Source organism: Bacillus rossius (genome assembly GCF_032445375.1).
Source record: "Bacillus rossius redtenbacheri isolate Brsri chromosome 9 unlocalized genomic scaffold, Brsri_v3 Brsri_v3_scf9_1, whole genome shotgun sequence".
Taxonomy (NCBI): Eukaryota; Metazoa; Arthropoda; class Insecta; order Phasmatodea; family Bacillidae; genus Bacillus; species Bacillus rossius.
This window is the reverse complement of record NW_026962012.1, coordinates 209,379-232,588: the sequence shown is the minus strand read 5'-3', so window position 1 is coordinate 232,588 and position 23,210 is coordinate 209,379. Positions and strand designations below refer to the sequence as shown.

Sequence of the window (23,210 nt, the reverse complement as noted above, 5' to 3'; positions counted from 1 at the left end):
CGAACTGTTCTGTAGTGTATGCTTACGCTCTGTTGAGTTATTCGCTGTCAGTGAGCGAGCGAGTGATCGTGCGATGCAAAAAAGCCGGTTGTGCCCACTTTGGAAACACATGTGCTATAAGAGTTTACTGTGATGTCCTTGGAAATGAGGAAGCAACATTCAAATGATACTTCCTGCCACAGGAGTTTATTATGGCGTGCTGTCGTAATTTAAACTAATCGTATTATGCAAACACGGGATTTCCATCCAAAATGTTTTCATAACGCCGATGCAATTTTTTTCCCTAACAGACTTACATTTTTTACGGTATGTAGCCTATTTCAAAACATGTCGGACGTTCAAACAGCAAATGTTATCACTAGGAACGCTCTACCGCCATTTTCAGGTAAAAATGTCTACCTTGTAGGTAACCTTGAACATAACCTACCGTGAAAACGACCAAGTAGTCTGATAAATTTTCCACAGAATCATCTGTAACAGTGGCGGATGTGTCATGCGGGCGAATAGAAACAATTCCACTAGCACATGTGGTGAGGGTTGGATTTGATTTGATTTTGCAGGCACACCAGAAAAAAATAATGAAGAACGGTATTGGTTAAAAAACGAATTCCAGCCTCGTATTTATGGTCAGATACCACCCATGCTTCGTCCGAGACGTTGACCAATTTTGTAGATATTTAATTCCACTCCCCACATCGCGAAATAACAGACGAATAAATTGTTGAAGTGGTCTCTGGGCCAGGGAGATAGCGCGTGTTGGAACTTTAAATTTTATATATACATTTAGTCTTTTTTTTTTTTTTTTTTTTTTACATGAGCACCCGATGTCTGTCAGACAAGACATGTTTTTGTGACTTTTTAAATAGAGCGGGGTGGGGGTAGGATTTTTTTTTTATCGTGGTTGTTGAAGAGGGTGAGTGGTTGGTAACTCTCGTGGTCACTGCACATCACGAGCCATTTGAATCCCTCCCCCCTTACGCCCTTTACCCTAATGTATATGTATTTTTTTTTTCCGCGACTCCCGGAGACACGCGATGCACCCCGCCCCCGGATCAATACTCTCCATTGGCCGTGATCGTTACCGGGCGCGCCGCCGGCGGGGCCGGGGATTGGGCGAGAGCGGCGCGCGAGGGGAAGTGCCGGGCGGAGGGGATAGCCGGAGCGAACAGGGGAGGGGAGAGAGAGAGAGAGAGAGAGAGTGAGACACCGCGCGGGGCGGGCAGACGGCGGAGTTGAGGTCTGGTGATGCGAGCTGGCCTCGGTGCGGCCGTGTGTTCGTGTAGCTGGTGGCGCCCGGCCCCGGCGGCGTCCTGCCTCTACTGCTTCAGCCCCACGCATGTCGTGTTCTACCCGTCGGGAGCGCTGCTGCCCCTGCGACTGTTTGCGTCCGCCATGGAGACAAGGTACGTGCCTCCTCCCCCCCCCCCCCCCCGGCCGGTGCTCCGCAGAGCATCGCGCCCCGTCGCGTCACGCTGACAGATGGCGGAAAATGGTCACTGTATTAGCTGTGTGTTTTGTTTGAAAATCACGGTATCAATACTATCGCAAAGAAAACGAAACCAAATTTTTTTTTTGTGCGACATACGTCGACAGATGGCTGAAGATTTTGCATATTCGCGATACCGACGTTATCACAAAAAAATAATAATAATTTGCTCTGTGAGACAAACCTGTAGTGGTTTACACACCGTGACGATAGATGGCGAAATATGTGAAGGCCGGATTTGTAAACTACGCGAGGGACGCAACGTCGTAACAACGAAAAGAACGCATAATAATGGTCGTTTATAAAGCACGCAAGTCGCAAGCGTTACCGTACAATTTGAAATTGTAAAACAGCTGTAAAAAAATTCCTCAGGCTTTTTTTGTTTAATATGTATCGTGTTAAAAGAATTTGTTAGAAACGCAAGACAGTTGGAAGTTACTTGCATTGCTTATTTGTTCCTTGAACAGCTTATAAAGCCGGTACCCTATAATTTGGTTGCTGAAAGTTTTACGTCTAGCGTAGTTTATTAAACAGGCCTTATAGTATTAACATTATATTTGTTTAAAACTCACGGTACCAAAGTTATCACAACAAAAACACTTTTTGTGTGTGTATACAAATCTGTGGTCAAATTAGAACCTCGCGTGCTTCAAATTTCTTACTAGAAGTGAAAAAAACGCTTCTGTCACCAGATGATAAAACACAATTAATTGGAATGTCTTTGTAGTGAGACGTATCTTGCCACTAGGTTTATTTGTCGCTATTCTCGCCATTGTTAACGGCATATTGCAGGCCTATCGCTGGTGTAAAGCGCATTTGGTAGGGTTTCGTGCGTTGCTCCTTTGTTCGTCGAAGCCAGATGGCGATACGACTCGTTCACAGAGGAAAAGAAAATACTAGAACCTAAAAATAAAATTATAAGATGGTTTAACATGTTCTTCATACAGGTGATTATGTTGCTAGTAGTGAAGGTTGGTAAATAACTGTCTTGTAACCCTATTACAGAAATGTTGTTTTCCTTTCTCCGTGTGGACCCAGATGCTTCACAGAATCTGACCTGCCGGGGGAGGGGTAGGTCCCTCTTCTCTTTTTCTCTCTCGACTCACTGAGGCTAAGAGAGCAAGAAGAGCAGGGAATGTGTGGTAGGATAAAAAAAATAGGCTTCTCTCTCTTTCTCTGTCTCTCTCTTTCCGTGGCCCTTTGTTCGTCTCGGCGTTGCCAAAGCTCAGGCGCGACAGCATTGCGTAATTTCTCTTCTCCCGACTGCCCCCACTCTCCTCCTTTAAGAGCCACCCCTCCTTTCTTTTCCCTTCTTCCCGTCCGTCTTGCGCCCGTGTGTTCGTCAATGTCTAGGGCTTTGGTCTTGTGTCCCAGCTGAACAGCTGTGGAGGACGACCAGATGGGAGGCCAAGCGCACCTGGACCTGAAAACATCGTCCGTTCCGAGGCCCGTCCACAACAACTGTCCCCGAACCCATGGGCGGTCATTGTCTTATCGTGACGTGAATGACATAACATTTGCCGCGGGAAACTGGCCTGCATACTGTAATAATTGCGATGACCGAATCTACTGATTTCCAAAGTAGTCTTCAGAACGAAGTAAATTTAGAGCGCCAACATAAGTGTTTTTCAGTTGTTTGTTGTTTTCATGCATTGCAAATGAGTACGCAACTGAATTTTGAATATTCCTTTTACTTTTAAAAATTATGGTAGCTGAATAATAAATAGTCATTAATTTATGTTTAAGAGCACATTTTTGAAACGGGAACCAAAGGACACAGATTGGGACAAATATTTCATATTGACCAATGTATTCGGACCACTGTCTACACCATCCATGACGTCAAAGGGTGACGGGACCAGTCAGCAATCATTGTCCTTCGGACACAATTTGGGACATTGCTATTATTGCTATTACGTCGACGCTTGGATCATTCTGCCTTTATTTTGATTGCACGCTACTTTACCAAGAAAATACAATCGTGTTGTAAACATTTATTTATTTAGAAAACTAAGTGACCTAAGTTTACATTAGTTTAACCACGTTTTTTTGCACTGTGATTTTCGTGCCATGCTTACAGCTGAAGCTGAGATTCGTTTGAATATGTAACAAATGTTAAGATTGTTGACTCTTTTGTCTTCTACTTTTTTAACTTCATTACCTTCAACTGGTAAATGAGCAATAATTATTTGCTTATTAATGAAATTTTTTTTTCATTTTTAGTGTTATTTTACAGTCTAAAGTACATAAAAACTATGTCTATTTTAAACCTCGAATTAAAAATGATTGTGTTTGTGAAATTCAGATCCTTATCAATTAATGCTTCCTTAGGTTTTTGGATTTATAGTAGTGTAGAACAAAGGATGTTGATAACAAGAAACCAAGAAAGTTGTACGAGAATGAAAGCTCAAACCTCCACTTTTTTCATTCACAGAGAACTAAAAATTTAAAAGAACTGCAGCGCCAATGGATGAACATACATTCGCACCCACAAACACATTTAACAACTGGGCAACGCCGTGAACCTGACGCTGTTGCCGTGGAAAATGGTTTAGTGCCGTTAACTAATCACAAGATGCAGTGAGTGTTAGCAGTGAGTGATATGTCCGTGACTCAGGTCTGGCGCCTGCCATCGACGAGTCCAGACGTTCTTGGAACGCATCTGCCGCGCATTTCTCCCGGCGGTTTCGTTTGTCACGTCCGTCTCTCCGTGACTTGGGCCGGGTTTATCAACTTCGCAAGAAAGCTACAGTGGTTTATGAACCACACAGGTCGCAACACCTCGTCAACACAACTTAAAAATTTAAAACTTTAGAAAATAATCGCACTGTCAAAGTAATAGAGCCATATCTCAAAAAATGTGAAATTGAGTTAAGATCGCCAATGGAAACAACATCTGCCAATCTTACCAATGTAATAAGGCCATACCTGAATTTTGAAAAATAACGGTCAAAACACGATGTTGCGATGGACGCAAGTCTGAAATTTAACCATGTTATTGCAATAATATAGCCTCTTGTTTAATTGTGTTAAAAGTTTCTACTTTTGACATGTGGCCGTATTACTTTGACAGTACGTATAATCTTTGTTACGCTTTCACATTGCTGTACGTGAATAAGTGAAATACGCGTGGTAATCAGATAATCGAAACCTTTTTGTTCAGCATCTTGAAAAGTTGTCGGAATACTTTACTTTATTTTCTGAAGGCGAAAATGCAAGTCAAAACGCAAGAAGTCAATAGTTGGTCTATACTTGCGTTGCGTTTTTACGTCTCTGGCGTAGTTTACTGGTCTCGAGTCGGTCACTTTTTTCCGCTTACTTAAAGCCACTTAATTATTAAAAATTCACTTTTGGTCACTAAATTTTGATTGAAGTCACTATTATCAGTTACGAAATTCCTGCATGCATATCACATTAAAGTAGAATTAATTGTTTTTTTTTTGTTTTGTTTATTATGTTCAATAGTAGCATGCGGAGGCCATAATCGCACCTATCTACTATCTAGCTAAACAAGTGACGTCATTTATTGTGCTCTAACAGTTTATTTGTGTAAAACTACTAATTATTCGTATCCTAGTTGAAAGGCACCCGTTGAAAAATTATGAATATAACAAAATATACGAAATATTTATTAACATTTTAAATTTATTTTATTTTTTTTTCAAATGAAAATTATTTCATATATATATAATAAAAAAATATCATTGACAATAAATTGTTTTTAATGAAGAACCTCTTGAAAAACTACATTGCTTGTGAATCGTCTCACCCAATAATCATTAAAGAATTATAACGACCTACTCACGTAATAAAATTATTCTCAAGCAATAAATTTAATATTTATTTAATTTGTGAAGTTAATTATTTAAATTATAAAAGTAAAAGAATTATTAAAATCTCATAAATGAAAATAAAAATAAAAGCTCTTCTTTAACTTCTAACGCCATCTTTTGGTGAAAAATCCAAACGCACTTGTTAAAATATATAAAGAACTATATAATGCCCGGCATGCGTTGCAATGCCTCAATCATTTTTTTTGTAATTTTTTAAACGTATGCTAAGCATCTCTCTTTATCTCTCTATGTATATCTCTATAACTCTCTCTATCTTTCTATTTATATATATCTCTCTCTATATATATCTTTCTAGCGGACCCGACAGACATTGTCCTGCCCAAATGTACTTTTTGTGAGATATGGATATGGCGGTAAGTATTTCTACGCTGGACATTTTGTATCTTCTCATTATACATACCCCTCCTCTTGGGCACGCCACTGCCGTTACCAAAAACCTTTCCCATGGTTACGCAGAAGGCAACAACAATGCAAAAGCCCGTTGCCATGGAGGCTAATTATCAACAATGCTTAGTTTTTTTGCTTTTAAAGCGTGTATTTTTAGTTTTTCTTAACTCAGAATCGAGATAAAATATCCAATTGTGAATCTAAACCATCCTCGAATCCCCGTGAACTCACATACAAAATTTCATCAAAATCGCGTACAAACAGACAGACAGAAAAAGTACTGTTTTATTATAGTAAGATAGATAGATTATTCTTACATGTTCGCATCCATGCAGTATATGAAAAATCAGCATGCATAGCCCCACACCTATAACTATACGTATCTGCTGCCCACGACTTTTTCCGCATGGAATTTTGTATTATCTTGCACCATTTAGAAATTTAAACATTATAACATAACAGTTGATACAGTTGTAGTAGTTTTCTTATGTTCACAAATGATAATTTTTCTCACCTCTATTTCAGTCTTTGCAATAAAAATATGTTACTACCTAAATTTTGAGTAAATATGTTTCTACTTTCAAATGTAATGACGGGAAGACACTTCATAAAATGTCTTTGTAGACCACATTTACTGTTTTTCCGTCTCGAGCTAGAATGTAAAGATTGTCTGCATTACTGACCCGCGAGCAAGCTACATACATTTCAGAGAGAGAGAGAGAGAGTGAGAGAAAGACACCTATTGAATGTCTATCTAACTAATTTTTTTATGAGAGCATATTTTCATTAAATAAATCATGAATTCATTCAACGATAAAAGCTGTTTATTTAATTAAGCGGACGGGTTCGCTCCAAGGAGAAAATTGACGCGGCGAGACCTCGTGGACATAGAGAAATGACACACACTCACTATTTGTGTGGCTATGAAACATGATTTTTTTCTGCAATTTAAATTGTAATATACAAAAAGGGTATTGAAAATTGAAACAAATATGGCGACACTATAAACTGTCAGGATCTTTATTTTTTTCTTACACTCTACTTAGTTCCTTACAATAGCAAAACTTAATGGCTTCTAATAATGCGTTGCAAATTTTGCTTTTAAAGCGTGTTTTTTTAGTTTTTATTAACTCAGAATCGAGATAAAATATCCAATTGTGAATCTAAACCATCCTCACTCACTATTTGTGTGGCTATGAAACATGAGTTTTTTTCTGCAATTTAAATTGTAATATACAAAAAGGGTATTGAAAATTGAAACAAATATGGCGACGCTATAAACTGTCAGGATCTTTATTTTTTTCTTACTCTCTACTTAGTTCCTTACAATAGCAAAACTTAATGGCTTCTAATAATGCGTTGCAATTTTTGCTTTTAAAGCGTGTTTTTTTTTTTTAGTTTTTCTTAACTCAGAATCGAGATAAAATATCCAATTGTGAATCTAAACCATCCTCGAATCCCCGTGAACTCACACACAAAATTTCATCAAAATCGGTCCAGCCGTCTAGGAGGAGTTCAGTGACATACACACGCACACAAGAAATATATATATATATATATACTAGATAATGCCCGGCATGCGTTGCAATGCCTCAATCAATTTTTTTTTGTAATTTTTTAAACGTATACTAAGCATCTATCTTTATCTCTCTAATTCTCTATCTCTCTATGTATATCTCTATAACTCTCTCTATCTTTCTATTTATATCTCTATCTCTCTATATATATCTTTCTAGCGGACCCGACAGACATTGTCCTGCCCAAATGTACTTTTTGTGAGATATGGATATGGCGGTAAGTATTTCTACGCTGGACATTTTGTATCTTCTCATTATACATACCCCTCCTCTTGGGCACGCCACTGCCGTTACCAAAAACCTTTCCCATGGTTACGCAGAAGGCAACAACAATGCAAAAGCCCGTTGCCATGGAGGCTAATTATCAACAATGCTTAGTTTTTTTGCTTTTAAAGCGTGTATTTTTAGTTTTTCTTAACTCGGAATCGAGATAAAATATCCAATTGTGAATCTAAACCATCCTCGAATCCCCGTGAACTCACACACAAAATTTCATCAAAATCGCGTACAAACAGACAGACAGAAAAAGTACTGTTTTATTATAGTAAGATAGATAGATTATTCTTACATGTTCGCATCCATGCAGTATATGAAAAATCAGCATGCATAGCCCCACACCTATAACTATACGTATCTGCTGCCCACGACTTTTTCCGCATGGAATTTTGTATTATCTTGCACCATTTAGAAATTTAAACATTATAACATAACAGTTAATACAGTTGTAGTAGTTTTCTTATGTTCACAAATGATAATTTTTCTCACCTCTATTTCAGTCTTTGCAATAAAAATATGTTACTACCTAAATTTTGAGTAAATATGTTTCTACTTTCAAATGTAATGACGGGAAGACACTTCATAAAATGTCTTTGTAAACCACATTTACTGTTTTTTCCGTCTCGAGCTAGAATGTAAAGATTGTCTGCATTACTGACCCGCGAGCAAGCTACATACATTTCAGAGAGAGAGAGAGAGAGAGAGAGTGAGAGAAAGACACCTATTGAATGTCTATCTATCTAATTTTTTTATGAGAGCATAGTTTCATTAAATAAATCATGAAATCATTCAACGATAAAAGCTGTTTATTTAATTAAGCGGGCGGGTTCGCTCCAAGGAGAAAATTGACGCGGCGAGACCTCGTGGACATAGAGAAATGACACACACTCACTATTTGTGTGGCTATGAAACATGATTTTTTTCTGCAATTTAAATTGTAATATACAAAAAGGGTATTGAAAATTGAAACAAATATGGCGACACTATAAACTGTAAGGATCTTTATTTTTTTCTTACTCTCTACTTAGTTCCTTACAATAGCAAAACTTAATGGCTTCTAATAATGCGTTGCAATTTTTGCTTTTAAAGCGTGTTTTTTTAGTTTTTATTAACTCATAATCGAGATAAAATATCCAATTGTGAATCTAAACCATCCTCACTATTTGTGTGGCTATGAAACATGAGTTTTTTTCTGCAATTTAAATTGTAATATACAAAAAGGGTATTGAAAATTGAAACAAATATGGCGACGCTATAAACTGTCAGGATCTTTATTTTTTTCTTACTCTCTACTTAGTTCCTTACAATAGCAAAACTTAATGGCTTCTAATAATGCGTTGCAATTTTTGCTTTTAAAGCGTGTTTTTTTTTTTTAGTTTTTCTTAACTCAGAATCGAGATAAAATATCCAATTGTGAATCTAAACCATCCTCGAATCCCCGTGAACTCACACACAAAATTTCATCAAAATCGGTCCAGCCGTCTAGGAGGAGTTCAGTGACATACACACGCACACAAGAAATATATATATAAAGATATAAAGATATGGAAGTATGGCTGTGTGTAAAGCAGCAAGTGCCGGCCTCAGACTCCTGGTGGGTGACTTCCCGTCGCGCGCTGGCATTCTGCAGGCAGGCGCTCGCTGTCTCATAGCGTTGATCGTGATCGTTAAGTCAGTGATGAGCGTAACTGTACACAGGATGTAACTGTTCGAACGTTTTACAGTATATTTGGTTCGTAGCGCGACGCGAAGCATTGATGAAATGCGTGTATAGTTCGCTGAAGTCCCTTCATACGCCACGCGGTCCGATCGCTAAGACCCCACGTCTGCGGCGCGACGCCAGCCGCCGGCCTTGAACCTCGGCAGCAGTCACGTTGGCAGCATTGAAGCACTTTCACGTGCTCGCTTTGCGGGGAGAATGAACTGCAGCACAAAGAGACCGAAGGATCATTCAACTGTTCCTGAAGGGAGTTCGGCACTCGAGTCTTGCAATCCGCCCCGCACAGGTGGATCATTTGCCAGGGCTTGACACCTAAAACATAGTTTTTATATTAAATCAGTCTTTGTGTGAAGACGTTGATCCATTTAGTTTTTTTTAAAACATGGTTGTTTTAAAACTAATTTCGTAGTCGGAGCTCTTTAATCCGGCTCTTGTCGTCAGGCTCCTTTTTTGTAATCCGGCACATTAGAGCAGCTCCCGTTGTTTTTGTTTTCGGATGGACTCGGGCGATTCTTAACCATGTGTTACGTGTTATCACATACCTTTTTTAAAGAAAAACAATAACACTCATGTGCTTATATTGTTTTCCCAACAGTCTAATAACATTTATTCTAAATACTTACAATTGTTGGTCTTCTGTATTATTTTTTCTTTATAATTCCCATTAAGTCTCAATTGAGGTTCTGTAAGCCGGCTAATTCGTTAATGTTGCTTGGCCGTGGCCACAAACTGCCGGATTAAGAGGGATTAGGCCTCGCCATCTTGTGCAAATTCCAAATTTTTTTGATACCGCCTGCAGTAAAGGTTACGTGCTAAATTTTTGTGGTCTACATGGCAATAGCACTTAACTTTGGCTACTCGTTGAAGTCAACACTTGTGTAATGATGTGGTTATCATGATAGCTGTAGTCACCCGCGTAAATAACAAGCCATTTCCTCGTTGCGCTTGCAGACTAGAGCCCGTTAGTAAATTATGTGGTTGCAACAAGGTAGGCCTATATAAGGTCTGGGAGAATTATTTATGTCTTAACAAGCCAAAAATAATTAGGATAAATGGTTAAACATTAAAATTACAGCCTAGAGTGATAAATCCAAAAAGGCGGGGCCTTTATTATCTTGCTTAAGGATTTAAGTGCACTGTTTTTGTTGTAAATGTTTTTATCAACTATGTTTTGTCGCTGGTTTCTTTTCTGATCGTAGAGCTGGCGTTTTTTCTGCAAAACAATCTAAGAATATATTTCAGTATTTAATGTCCATGCCAAAAGTTTCTCTGTCGTTGTTGGCTGCTGTTTACACAGGCATTGGATGCAGTGACACAAGAGTGACACACTCGCAGTCCAGAAGACGCGGGTTCGAATCTCTTTTCCGTTCATCCTGATTTCTATTTTTTTTTTTTTTTTCATTATTTTTCCGAAAGTAAACCAGGCGAATGCTGGGATGGCTTTCTTGAATTCCGTCGTTGAGTTTATTATTCTCTAACGACCTCGTCAACGAGACGTACGGTGTGCACAGCTTCGGAAGAAACAACCACGCGATTTGAAAACTGCCCAAGATATCCGAGTGGTGCCTGGTTACGAAAAGCATTTAAGAACACTCCGAGGGCGGACGAGTAGTTCTGTCTCAGTTTTTCGTTTTTGAACTGTATTTTTAGAATGTTGAAAATGGCTAAAAACGAGCGATTTCGGGGTAATTTTAGGACGTGAAACGCCCGGTACAGATACTCGAAAGCATCCAAGGGACTTGCATTACACCTTTTATCTTCATTTCTCCGCCATATAAAGTTATGGTTACCGCTCTAAATTTTGTGCACGAGAAGACTGCTGCGCGACAGTCCAGAGGCGACACCGCGCTGGAAGCACCAGCGAGCGGTCGCACTGAATCAGACACACCTCTGACTACGTACGCCCTAGTTTCCCAAGCGTTTCGGAAGGCGAAGCCTAAGATGTACATCAAGCTCTGTCCCTGCCCGAACACGCCCGAATATTCACCTACGGCCAACCTCGGGTTTATTTATATATATTTATATTACTCTGTTTGTTTTAATGTAGCCATACTAACCTAACTAACCGTCCATAGTGTTTTAATGTAGCTGACCTAACTGACCACTTTTAATATTTGAATTCATTTTTCCTGCGCAAAAATAAAACAAATCCCGAGGTTGGCCGAAGGTGAATATTCGGGCGTGTTCGGGCAGGGACAGAACTTGATGTACATCTTAGGCTTCTCTTTCGGAAGAAGCAGAGAAACAACAGCAACCTCTGTCGGCGTGGAGCAGCGGACGTGTCCGCCAGACTTCTTCACACGTCGAATAATGAGGCGACCCTTCTCCGCGGCGCATTGTGGAGCGTCGGCGCGGAAGGGTTTGCCCCGCCCCTGGCCTCATTGTGATGCACGCGCCGTCCCTACTCTGCCGCGGAACCGCGGCCTCAACACGCGGAAGTAATACGTGACTCATTGACTCGCCGGACAAAAAAAAATTATTCCCCTGGCGGTTTTTTTTCTTTGTTCGAAATGACCTCGTTTTATACACCCCTACCATGTTTTTTTTTGTGTTAGCGAAATTTGCATGCAACCCAATGTTCTAGGAGATGGCTCTTCGTTAGAATATATATATATATATATATATATATATATATATATATATATATATATATATATACTGAAAATTTTCGACGTAAAATTGAGTCCCTGTTTGACAGGCGACTGGATCATGTGACGAGGAAACTGGACATCCGACATGACTCGTGGAATTATCGGTGGTGTTGGAGCATAGTTGAGCGCACGAGCCTTACGGTGGGGTATCACTCGCCATGTTTATTTTGTTATTACCATTAGTTAAGGGATATTTCTGTAAATTTAACACTATAACTCTCTTGCATTTGTTGTTATGTCACAAAACAATTTCCAACATGTATTTGCTGTAAAAACGTTGTCCAAGTGGCAGTAATCACAAGTACTTGCGCAACATTTTACATTAGTAAATATCCGTTGAAAATGTTTGTGACAGAAAAACAGGTTGAAGAGCGATGTCGTGTTAATTTTATAGAAATAGCCAAGAACTACTAATAAAAATTAATTTGTAATTGCTGTTGATATAAGTTTCGATTTTATTGAAATTATGCTTATTTGCACGTTCTTAAATACCAGAGTGGAAAAATATTGTATATGGATAAAGAGAAAAGGGTTTGTTTGTCATACATGATTCAATGATTGAATCGCTAGATTTTCATTATTTTGATTTTTGCTCTCTCGTATATATTTTCACATATAGATATATAGCTGGGAAATGATAGGTAATCCTCAACATTATCTTTATTTTCGTTTTAGTAATGTTATTTTTAAATCAGCATGGACAGCTAGCTATGCCCTAGTGCATGCTCTCCATACACCCGGCAAATAGGCATTGTGAAATTTGGTTGTCGACATCGACATGTCGATGCAGGAGCGCAAATTTTTAGGATTCTCACGGGGGACGCGTGGAAATTCTAAGAGACGGACAGACGGACGAGACCATTGCACGTGGGTTTTAACCAACACGAGTCATCTCTGAATGGGTGCTTGTATGTTGTATACTGCCCATAGTATGGCCTATTTCCATGCAATATTAAGCAATCATTTCAATTGTACAGTAGGTTTTCCATAAAACACAGTTTTGAGATTTATGTTGATCAAACCTGTTTCACAGTCACGATTTGACGTCTATCTACGTCGATATTGTTTTAGTATTTGATCCGACATGTCTAGAAATGTCCATCTCGACGTTCGTTCGAAAACCACCAGTGTTAAACGTCGAGACCGCCATGGCGTATCTTCCTCGGACGCTTCAGAGACGCCGACGTCCGAAAGGTAAGTACGTGCGCGGAATGGGTTGGTGCGCGCAGAGAGAGGTCTCGCACGACCCCTTAACCCCTTTTCCCTTCATCATTACGGCGCGTCATCTGGGCAGGCAGAGGGTATCCTTTGGTATTTCTGGGAAAGGGAGGGGGGGGGGGGTTCCCCTTCGAACTGGTTAGTGCTGGGAGGGGTCGAAGGGCGAATGCCTCACCTATCCTTGCGTGGCGGCTTATTTTGAAAGCCGCCCAGACCCGTCATGGTCACTCAACGTATTCCAGTTTTTGGATGCGAACACGTATATCTGCAGTGATGGACGTTTCATGCCAACAGCACGTGGTATTGAGACATCACAATGAAGTGACGTACATTATTTACCTGAGATAATTGTTAATTTAATGTCAACTATGCCGCCAAAATGTTTGAAAAGGGACTTTGACAGCTAATTATGCGAAAGAAAAATGTTCAACTCTTATTTTAAAAATATATATTCATTCCTTTCAGAATTGCGTTGCTCGGAACGTGATTCTCTGTTGTCGGCGCGGTTTTCCGCCGCGGCCCGGCCCGCATAACGCCACGCACGATGTTTTCGGAACGGACCTCGGCGCGGCCGCCGCGCGAGTGAAAGTGAACTGTCTGGACGCTGGGATGCCTCGCCGAGCCGCCTAGCGCTGTTTCCGTTCAAGGCCCCCGCGCGCCGCGTGGCGGCCGAAGACCGCAGCCCGCCAGCGCGGCACACACGGACCTTATCTTTGAAAGATTTGTGCAATGGGAGTGCATGGCTTGATGTAAGCTTTTGGACATACGCCATTGCTAGGCACATGTATGTCTGTAGAAGAAAACTTCAAAAAAACCCAAAAGACAAAAACACAAATTAAGCAAAAAATTACTGTTGTCAACAGGATATAAACACCACATAATATTCCATAACAGGAATATGGTCAACAAACAAAGAACCGTTTTGTCGTGTTTTTGTCTCGTTTCAACTGTTGTGCTGAATTTTTTTGGGTTAAATATTTTTGTGCTGTCATCATTTGTGGTTTTTTTTTGTTCTTTTAGTCCATTTTTCTTTGTTTTTCTTTTTTTGTTGACCATATTCCTGTTATGGAATATTATGTGGTGTTTATATCCTGTTGACAACAGCAATTTTTTGCTTAATTGGGTTTGTTTAATTGCTTTTGGGTTTTGTGTAGTTTTCTTCTACAGACATACATGTGCTTAGCAATGGCGTATGTCCAAAAGCTTACATCAAGTCACACACGGACCTCCATCCTGTGCGGGGACGCGCGCACCTTCTCGCGTACGTACGACCTCGTGGCGAACCTGTGTCGTGCTGATCACTACGTGGGCCTGTGCGAATACTAGTCTCCCCCCACCCCACATGTGAAGCGAATATAAAATTGAATGTTTATTACATTCGCGAAGTCAAATCGAACTGCGAGTATTTTCCTCGGCGAAGCTGTATTGCTCTCAGTAAAAAAATTACAGAATTTAAAGTAAAAACACATAAGCGTTTAACGTTTGTTATATTTGAACTAAGTGATTAACCGATTGGGCCCTATATATAAAAAAATTATACAATAACAACGCAAAATATTAATAGTGATCATTCATTTTTTTAAGGTACCAACGTATTTAAAACACTACACAAGAAAAATTAAAAATATTTTTGTGAGTCAAACTTAGGCTTTCAATGTTTAAAGCTTTGCAACAAACGCGAAGCTTCACATCAGACGCGAAGGTTGGCATCAGAACCGAAACTTCAAATAAAACTAATATTAAATTTTCTGGGGAAGTCAAATCGAATAATTAAAAAGATCTTCGCTTGATTCGCTTAGTCGAAGCTTCGCACAGGTGACTCTCTGGTATACATTTAACATTTGTTTCTCACACTGTTTTAATATTTTATAGTTAGCTTATATTGGTTGCTAATCTTTGGTTCTCTTCATACCATCCAAAATGTGTGCTTATACTCGCAACGTCATCGATAGTAGGAGTCAACGAGAAATTTTTTGTTCGTATTCACATAACTTCTTTTGTGCGGCGGCGTGGCTGAAGAATGGTTGTGGGGAGGGAGGGATAACCCCTCCCGAGCCCGGATATTTTATTTCTTTAATATTTTTTTTTTTTCAACAGAGGTTGTATGAAAATATCATGGTTCAGTATTCGAGGCAAGGTCAAGCTGTGAGACTTATTTAACGTCGTGTACAACTGCATTCATTCTTTGTACGATAGCCCCTTCCGAGAAATCTGGTTTGGAGTCGGTCCTGTTGCACGGTAGTCACGGCGGCCTTCGTCGTTCGGTCTGTGGTCGAGGCTAGATACTGTTGGGAACAGACCGTCGGTGGAGCCAACCACAAGTTAGCCTTAATGGTTTGGTTTGGGGGGGGGGGGGGAGTGGCGGCGGCGATGCTGGGGTGTGTGGCCTCAGCCTCTCGTTGTAGCTCCTCTGCAAACACGTCCAGGTCGCTCAAGGGACCCCCGTGCTGCGTCGGCGGAGGCCCAGCCCAGAGCCGGAGCACGCGCTCCATGGGTCTCGGCGAGGCGCGGGTGGCAGATGATGCTGCGGCCAGTGGTCAAGGCGATCTCCGGTGGGGTTTTCTCCCCGCTTTCTCTTCGTTTTGCATTCGCTCAGAAACGAAATGAAGAGCCTTTTGTTCCCCCTTTCAGCTCGCCTCTTTCCGGGGGGGGGGGGGGGGGGGGGGGCTGGAGCGGTTTTCAAGGGCACTGCAGACGAACGGATGTTCCTGTTCTCGTGAATATCTTACGGTAGCCACATTGGTCCGTGTGTTTGGCAACTCTTTCATTTCGCTTGGGTTTAGATACTCGTCGAAACAGTTGGCTAGTTTTTATATATATTTGTGTATATGTAGGCCTATGTATAGGATGGATGTATATATAGGATGTATATATATAATGATGGGCCAGATCCCAATTTTTTCGAATTCAAATCCTAAAGAGTACCTCGATATACCCCTCGAATCCGAATCTAGGTTGCAAGGGTCAAAAATAAAACAATGGCGCAAGAAAATAAAAAAAAAATGTTAACCATGGTTTTGAATAAGTTTACAGAATCGAAACATATGGTAATTTTTATTTATATAATTACATGTTAAATTACAAAATCTTTTTGGGAATGGTTACAGGATAGATAGGTATGAAGAGAAAAAAAAATTTGATCTATACTTAAGAGGTTATCAATGTTCAATTCTTTAATTTACTTTTATTTTTCTTCGTATCTTTTCCTTCGAATATCGAGTCGCTCGAACACTAAGGAATTGATGGTATTTGAGGATTTGATCCGCCAATCCGCGTGTGTGTGCGTGTGTATATATATACGATATTATACGGTCGCGTCTCTGAATTGCAATCTTTACGCCATCTCCGATGCGTGGGAAGAGCGGGTGGGACCCCGCCACGCCTGGGTGTTTCTCCATGCCGGGCCGAGAGCTGACTGCCGACGGACGATAAGGTGGTTTTCCCGACCTCAAATTGTTTGCGGTCGGGTTTTTAACCGTCGGAATTAATATTGCGCAACTGCTGAACCGCCCGCTTGAAGTATCTCGGAGGGCCTGCTCCTCCCAGGCGACATTCCGCGGCGAGAGCTGACAAGAGATAAGAGCGCCTGCTCTCTCGGGCGGGCGGGACCCGTGTTTGCTTGTTTGTTTGTTGGCGCTCCACTTGTCGCCGGGCGACACCTGCAGTTTGCAGTCTGCTTCTTGCCGCCTGGAGATCTCAAGAGGACCCGCCCGAGTGGGTTGGCAGGGACGTGAACTTGCGCGATTTAGAAAATACTACGGATACCTGATAGCATGAGCGAAAGTATGTACAAAATTCCCAGGGAGGGCCTGCGGGATGAAATTCTTCATTCACATTTTACAATTACGATTTTGCAAGCTGTAGCGGCTTTTTTTGATTCCGGGGGGCATCTGCGCCCATGCCTGATAGCGTCTTCTTACGTTTATGAAAAGCATTCGATAAAATGTTGATGTCGAAATGCTGTATCTATTTTAGTGCTACTTTAATAAAATATATTTTTATGGAGAGTGAAAGTGGCTAAAACGATAATTTTTTCTCTCTATAATATGACATTTGCGGTATGTTTGTATTTTTATTTCGATAAAGAGAAAAATAAATTCCTGAGTCACATTTATTTTAAGTCCCTGTTTTCCTGGAATTTGATTAAAATTTAAATAGAATAAACGCGATGATTACGTTACTATCAACTCATTGATGTGTATACGCACTTGTTCATTCGTATTATAACAAAATAAATCGAGAACGTGTAACCGTATCCTGAACACCGTGTACAATAGGGTTTTCTTTTTCTACGCTATAAAATGTTGGGGGCTTCACTAAACTACCTTAAACACCTCACTTGTTCACTGCTTGACGAACAGAGTACTGCTTGTAGAGAATAGTGCAGTATGTGTACTAGCTAGCGTTGCACTCATCAATTTTACTCACGAGCACCAGTAAAACCCCAGGTTAGATATTTTTCGAGAAAAAAACAGTATAAAATACGCGGTATTCGGTATGTGAAGGTACCACCAGTACAGAAGAACCAACATCTCATTAAGTAAACACAATATCTTTTTGAACAATAGTTTGTTAGGATTAGTTTATAATCTTCGTACTACATATCCTTGCACATTGTTTGCGAAAACTCATTGACGGTGAATACTTACATGACTAACCCATTTAAAACTTTTCACCAATAGTGCTTCTTGTTTTGTTTTTTTGATAGGTACACAATAACAAAAAATGTAGAATCAACATACGATCTGTTGTTCAATTTTTCATAAATTTGTTATGTATATTTTTTTCTGGGGAGGGGGGAAACAGCGTATATGTCCCCCGTATATGTTATTACAATTTTTATCTTCTGACAGTTTGCGGTACGCCCTGTGGAACTGAAGGCCCAATCAGAACCAATTGTGTGCGATCCAGCGAAGCGTAAAATCGTTTTTACTCACAAAGGCTGAAGCCAATTAACAAATAACGTGTGCCTGAGTAAACAAGCGTACCGCGAAATCTAGTCCCCCCCCCCCCCCCCCTTACATCTGATAAACTGCAGAGACCTTCCCTTTTTTTTTTTTTTTTTTTGCGTTAGTGTTGGGTAGTAGACTGAGTCGTAAAGCTACACTCATTTCTCTTGAGTGTTTTGTTTGAAGTGTCTTCGGGTCTTATTACACTATGTTTAAAAACGACTTAGTCAGGGGTCACACTTTGCTGTTGAACCGAAACGGTTGCCAGTTTATACTCAGTGATTTCTTCTAGATAAATTTTTAACATGTTTGTTTCTGATAAACATATCTCAGAGCATTCTTGAAAGACCTGCATTGTGAACTCTAGAAATGGTGTCGAAAGAATATTAAGCAAAAGAATAAACGCAGGGCATGTTTTAGTCGCAACGGCAGAAACACCAACCTAATGATGAGATTTTTTTAAAGGTGTTTATGAAAAAAATTTTATGTCAGGTTTGTGATGTGCTTACGTGTATTTCACAACGACGCAATTTGAGACGGATGCACTATCAATGGAACCAATTAGAGACATTGTGAATGAAGGCCCTTGAGGCGGGTGAAATTCAAATTTGCGAGCTACTATTTGCGCCTCTTTTTTTTTTTTTTTTTTTTAAATTTTACACTAATAACTACCGCTTTTGTCACTGTTAGCATCGCGTGGTTTCCTATATTAGCATCATATGGGTATACTACGGTATAAGTGAAGGACATATACTAAAAACCTGGGGAATACCTAATTACTCATGCTTCTGCTTGGAATTAACAACCAAGTCATCATCATCAACTACTTCCAGCAAAGTAAAATGCCTTCTTCCTCTGTCACTTCACCTTTACTCCTCCTTCACCATGTTCCATTCTTCTCCTCTCTCCTGCACTCCTTTATCTGCTCTTCCCACCTCCTCGTTGGTTTTCGTTAACTTCATCATTTTCCTAGGAAGTATTTCTTTTCCCCATTCTCTGCACATGGCCATACCACTTCATTCTTGCATTTTCCATGATCTCATTCAAGTCCTGTACTCTTGCTCTTGCTTGCATTTTCTCTTTCCTGATCCTGTCTCTTCTGGTCACTGCCAATATACTCCTCATAAACTCCATTCCTATTGCCCTGATCTTCCCAGCATTTTTATTTTCTGCTCCTTAAGTTACTTATGTGCACACCGTGAGTACACTTGTTTACACTTCCATAACAAATCTCTCACACGCCTGTAGAATGCATCTTCCTGTTGTTCTCTCCTTATTTTGCCCTCTCCCTCCAATAATCTTCCTAGAATACTTGAAGGTTTCCAACCGTTTCAACTCAACACCGGGGATTGTTAGAAGAAAACCTAATTTTCCGTGCGTGGTGACGTAGATGTTGGCACTGCGCGCACAAGCCAAAGCTCGCGCGCAGCCTTCAGTGTTTCCGCGTGATGCGAATGGCGTGATGTCTGGAGGGATTGGGGGGAGGGGGGGGGGTGGCCCAACCGTCGTCCCGGCTCAACCTCCCCGACACGCCTTAGCGACCACGGCCACAGGGGAACCAGAACGACGGGCACAAGCGTGGAAAATATTCCGTAACTTCAGCGCGTTTCGTTTCCGCCTATGCAGGCGCGTGCTTCCGGGAAGACCACATCCTTTTACCTTTTAACCTTCTAAGTACAGAAGATTACGTACTTCTTCAAGAACTGCATAGATATTTGGCGGTAAGAACGCGACCAGAAATACACAGAATGTTCTGAAATTCCTGGGCAGTAGCGCGCAAATTTGAACTTAACGCACTTTTAAGGCGCCACTTCAGTTGCGGAGAGGATATAATGTAATTATAAAATGACAGTGCCATACAAGGAAGGCTTGTTATTTATTACTTTTCATTTGGCAACAAAACTAAGGTTTGCAAGAAATAAAATTTAGATGGCAGCTCTATCAAAAATTGGTCGTTTGTGTACTGCTGGTAAAATAATGGTGGCAATCGCAACCTAGTTATCAAGTTTTGATACGACCAACCAGTACTTTGGGAGAGAATAAGAATAAAGCTGGACTCCCAATCATCCGTTTCATCCGTCCGTCACCCGTCCGTCCGTCAATTTCGGTCCGTTTTTCTCTCGGCAATTTATTACCGACTCTCAACCATCCGCCATCCGTCCGTCCGTCACTATTCTAAACAATCAGTGCTACAACTTTCCACCACATACTTTCTCAATTATAGGTAAACTTTTGGTGAAAATAATTTACTTTTGTTTTTATGAATGTGATAATAAGTTGACAGGCGGGAACCATGCTTTGACAAGTTGATTAAACGGGTGCCGTCTTAAAAATAACATTAGTCATGCCAGCAATAAATAAAATTATGTTTCTTTTATTACTGCGTCAAAGGAAACAGAAAGAAGCTATTTCTATCCAGGCTTTTTCCCTCAGTTGCTTTTCCCGATAGTCTTTGCTATATATATATATTATACAAATGCTCCCTTTCCCAGACGTAATTTATGAGCATATCTTCCGAAAAGCTCATTCTCATAAGCAATTATTAGCGTTATTATGACAATAATAATCGGTCAATACGACACAGCCTTCTATATATTGCAAATTTAAAAAATCGAACACTGTTTTCGGAAAGTCGTATTGAAGACGATCGACTTAACAAGGCGGTGGACCATCCGTTGGTCCGTCAAAAGCTAAAGCTTGTTAAGGTTTTGACGGACGGACGGATGGAATTTTTCGGGCCATCTGATTGGCTGCAGGTCACGTGATTGACGGACGGACGGGTGACGGACGGATGAAACGGATGATTGGGAGTCCAGCTTAAGAATGACAAATAAATTCATTACGCCCTTAGTGAGCATAGTATCAAATCCGTTCAAAGTTGTTGTAAACTTTCTGAATAGGTATTATCTAAAAATTCTGTAGGAACCATTTTTTAATACCACCAGCACTTACTTCAAGGAATGACGAAAATGTGACATAAAAAAAATACTTTACTCTCTTAGTAGACACAATATCTTGCCCGTTTAAAAAAATTGTAAATATTCTAAATAGTACCAAAATACTTTTATTCTGAAACTTTTTTTCCTTGACTGCACCATTTAACGCAAAGGGTGAGTCAATTTATTTACTGTTTAGCTTATGAGAGTAAAGGGGTACGTTATTTTCATGGGATTTTTCACTAGAAACACAGCACACCCACGTACCTGCACCGGGCCAGCCGGAATGTTCCATAAGAAATGTGAATTTCGAAATCTTTCGCCTGTAGGCCGAGCCGAGATTTTTTTCCCCTCATAACTTTGGATGCTAATTAAATATTCTTTTTGTAACATTACCACGATTCCCGGTCGAACTTTTTGAGTTAGAGATTTTTTTTTTTTTCAGGATACCTCTCAAAACTTCAAGCGATTATTCTTCAAAATAAGACATGGACATGGGATATCCTTTAACTTCAACTCAGCGTCCCTGATTTGGGTCTTTTTAAAACTTCTCTAATATCTTGTCGCTGTCTACAAGACGTAAAATTAAAAAAAAATATATATATATAAAACACACTACTAAAATGGAAACAGTGTTTTAAAATACAAAACGTGCATGTTCGTAAATTCTTCCTTCCGCGAACGTGTGGACCAACGCTGCACAAACATGTATGTTCGTAAGCTCGAGATTCGTCCTTTACGAACGTTTGGATCGAACGCTGAAAAAACTTGCATGTTCGTAAACTCGAGATTCTTCCTTCACGAACGTTTGGATCGAACGCTGAAAAACTTGCATGTTCGTAAACGCCAATGATTCTTCCTTTACGAACGTTTGGATCGAACTCTGAACAAACATGCATGTTCGTAAACTCGAGATTCTTCCTTCACGAACGTTTGGATCGAACTCTGAACAAACTTGCATGTTCGTAAACGCCAATGATTCTTCCTTCACGAACGTTTGGATCGAACTCTGAACAAACATTCATGTTCGTAAACTCGAGATTCTTCCTTCACGAACGTTTGGATCGAACTCTGAACAAACATGCATGTTCGTAAACTCGAGATTCTTCCTTCACGAACGTTTGGATCGAACTCTGAACAAACTTGTATGTTCATAAACTCGAGATTCTTCCTTCACGAACGTTTGGATCGAACTCTGAACAAACATGCATGTTCGTAAACTCGAGATTCTTCCTTCACGAACGTTTGGATCGAACGCTGAAAAAACTTGCATGTTCGTAAACTCGAGATTCTTCCTTCACGAACGTTTGGATCGAACGCTGAAAAACTTGCATGTTCGTAAACGCCAATGATTCTTCCTTTACGAACGTTTGGATCGAACTCTGAACAAACATGCATGTTCGTAAACTCGAGATTCTTCCTTCACGAACGTTTGGATCGAACTCTGAACAAACTTGCATGTTCGTAAACTCGAGATTCTTCCTTCACGAACGTTTGGATCGAACTCTGAACAAACTTGCATGTTCGTAAACGCGAATGATTCTTTCTTCACGATCGTGTGTACCCAACGCTTAACAAACGTGTGTGGACCCAGCGCCGAGGTGTATCCTTGTGCGGGGAGTAGGCAGGGTCGATTGTCCGACCCGCCGCGGAGGGTCGCGGGGTAGCTGTGAGGAAGGGAGGGGCGGTGCGGCGGGCGCGCAGAGGCGGAGACCAACCACCCGGGCGTTCCGTTCCCAAGGTCGGCTGTGCCGATTGAGGTCGTCGTACACGGTTGACCCTGAGGGGGCGTGTTTAAACCGAGGCCGGGGCGACGTTTCTCGCCAATCCCTGAAGGCAGCGAGTTGCAGCCCCGTATGACCGGGGGAGCGCGGCGGTGGCGGCGCAGTGGTAGGACTTCCATTCCCCGGAGGATCCGGGCTCGAGCGCCAGTCCGGGCCATTCTCGACACCTCGGCTGTTACCCAGGCACCCAACCGCGGCGCTAGCCGGACACACCCTGGCGTAGCGCCGCGAACTTGTCTTACCCTCGTTTAGAATATGGTTCATCCACACTAGGCCGAGTGCGTGTACCTATGCACTCGCGTTAGTAGTTATACTCGCGTGGCGTAGTAAAAAAACTATTTTTAATTCTGCATATAAATAACTAGCTGCCCG

The 23,210-nt window shown here is 40.8% G+C and overlaps 1 protein-coding gene across 1 annotated transcript in view; it reads left to right on the top strand.

Moving 5' to 3' along the window:
- Positions 1 to 1,193: 1,193 nt before the first annotated feature.
- Positions 1,194 to 23,210, top strand: part of LOC134542572 (protein gustavus) — a 197,383-nt gene continuing 175,366 nt past the window's right edge. The window contains exon 1 of the mRNA XM_063386946.1: positions 1,194 to 1,403. Within this exon, the coding sequence (XP_063243016.1) occupies positions 1,246 to 1,403 (158 nt within the window). The 5' untranslated portion in view covers positions 1,194 to 1,245. The remainder of the gene's footprint in view (positions 1,404 to 23,210) is intronic.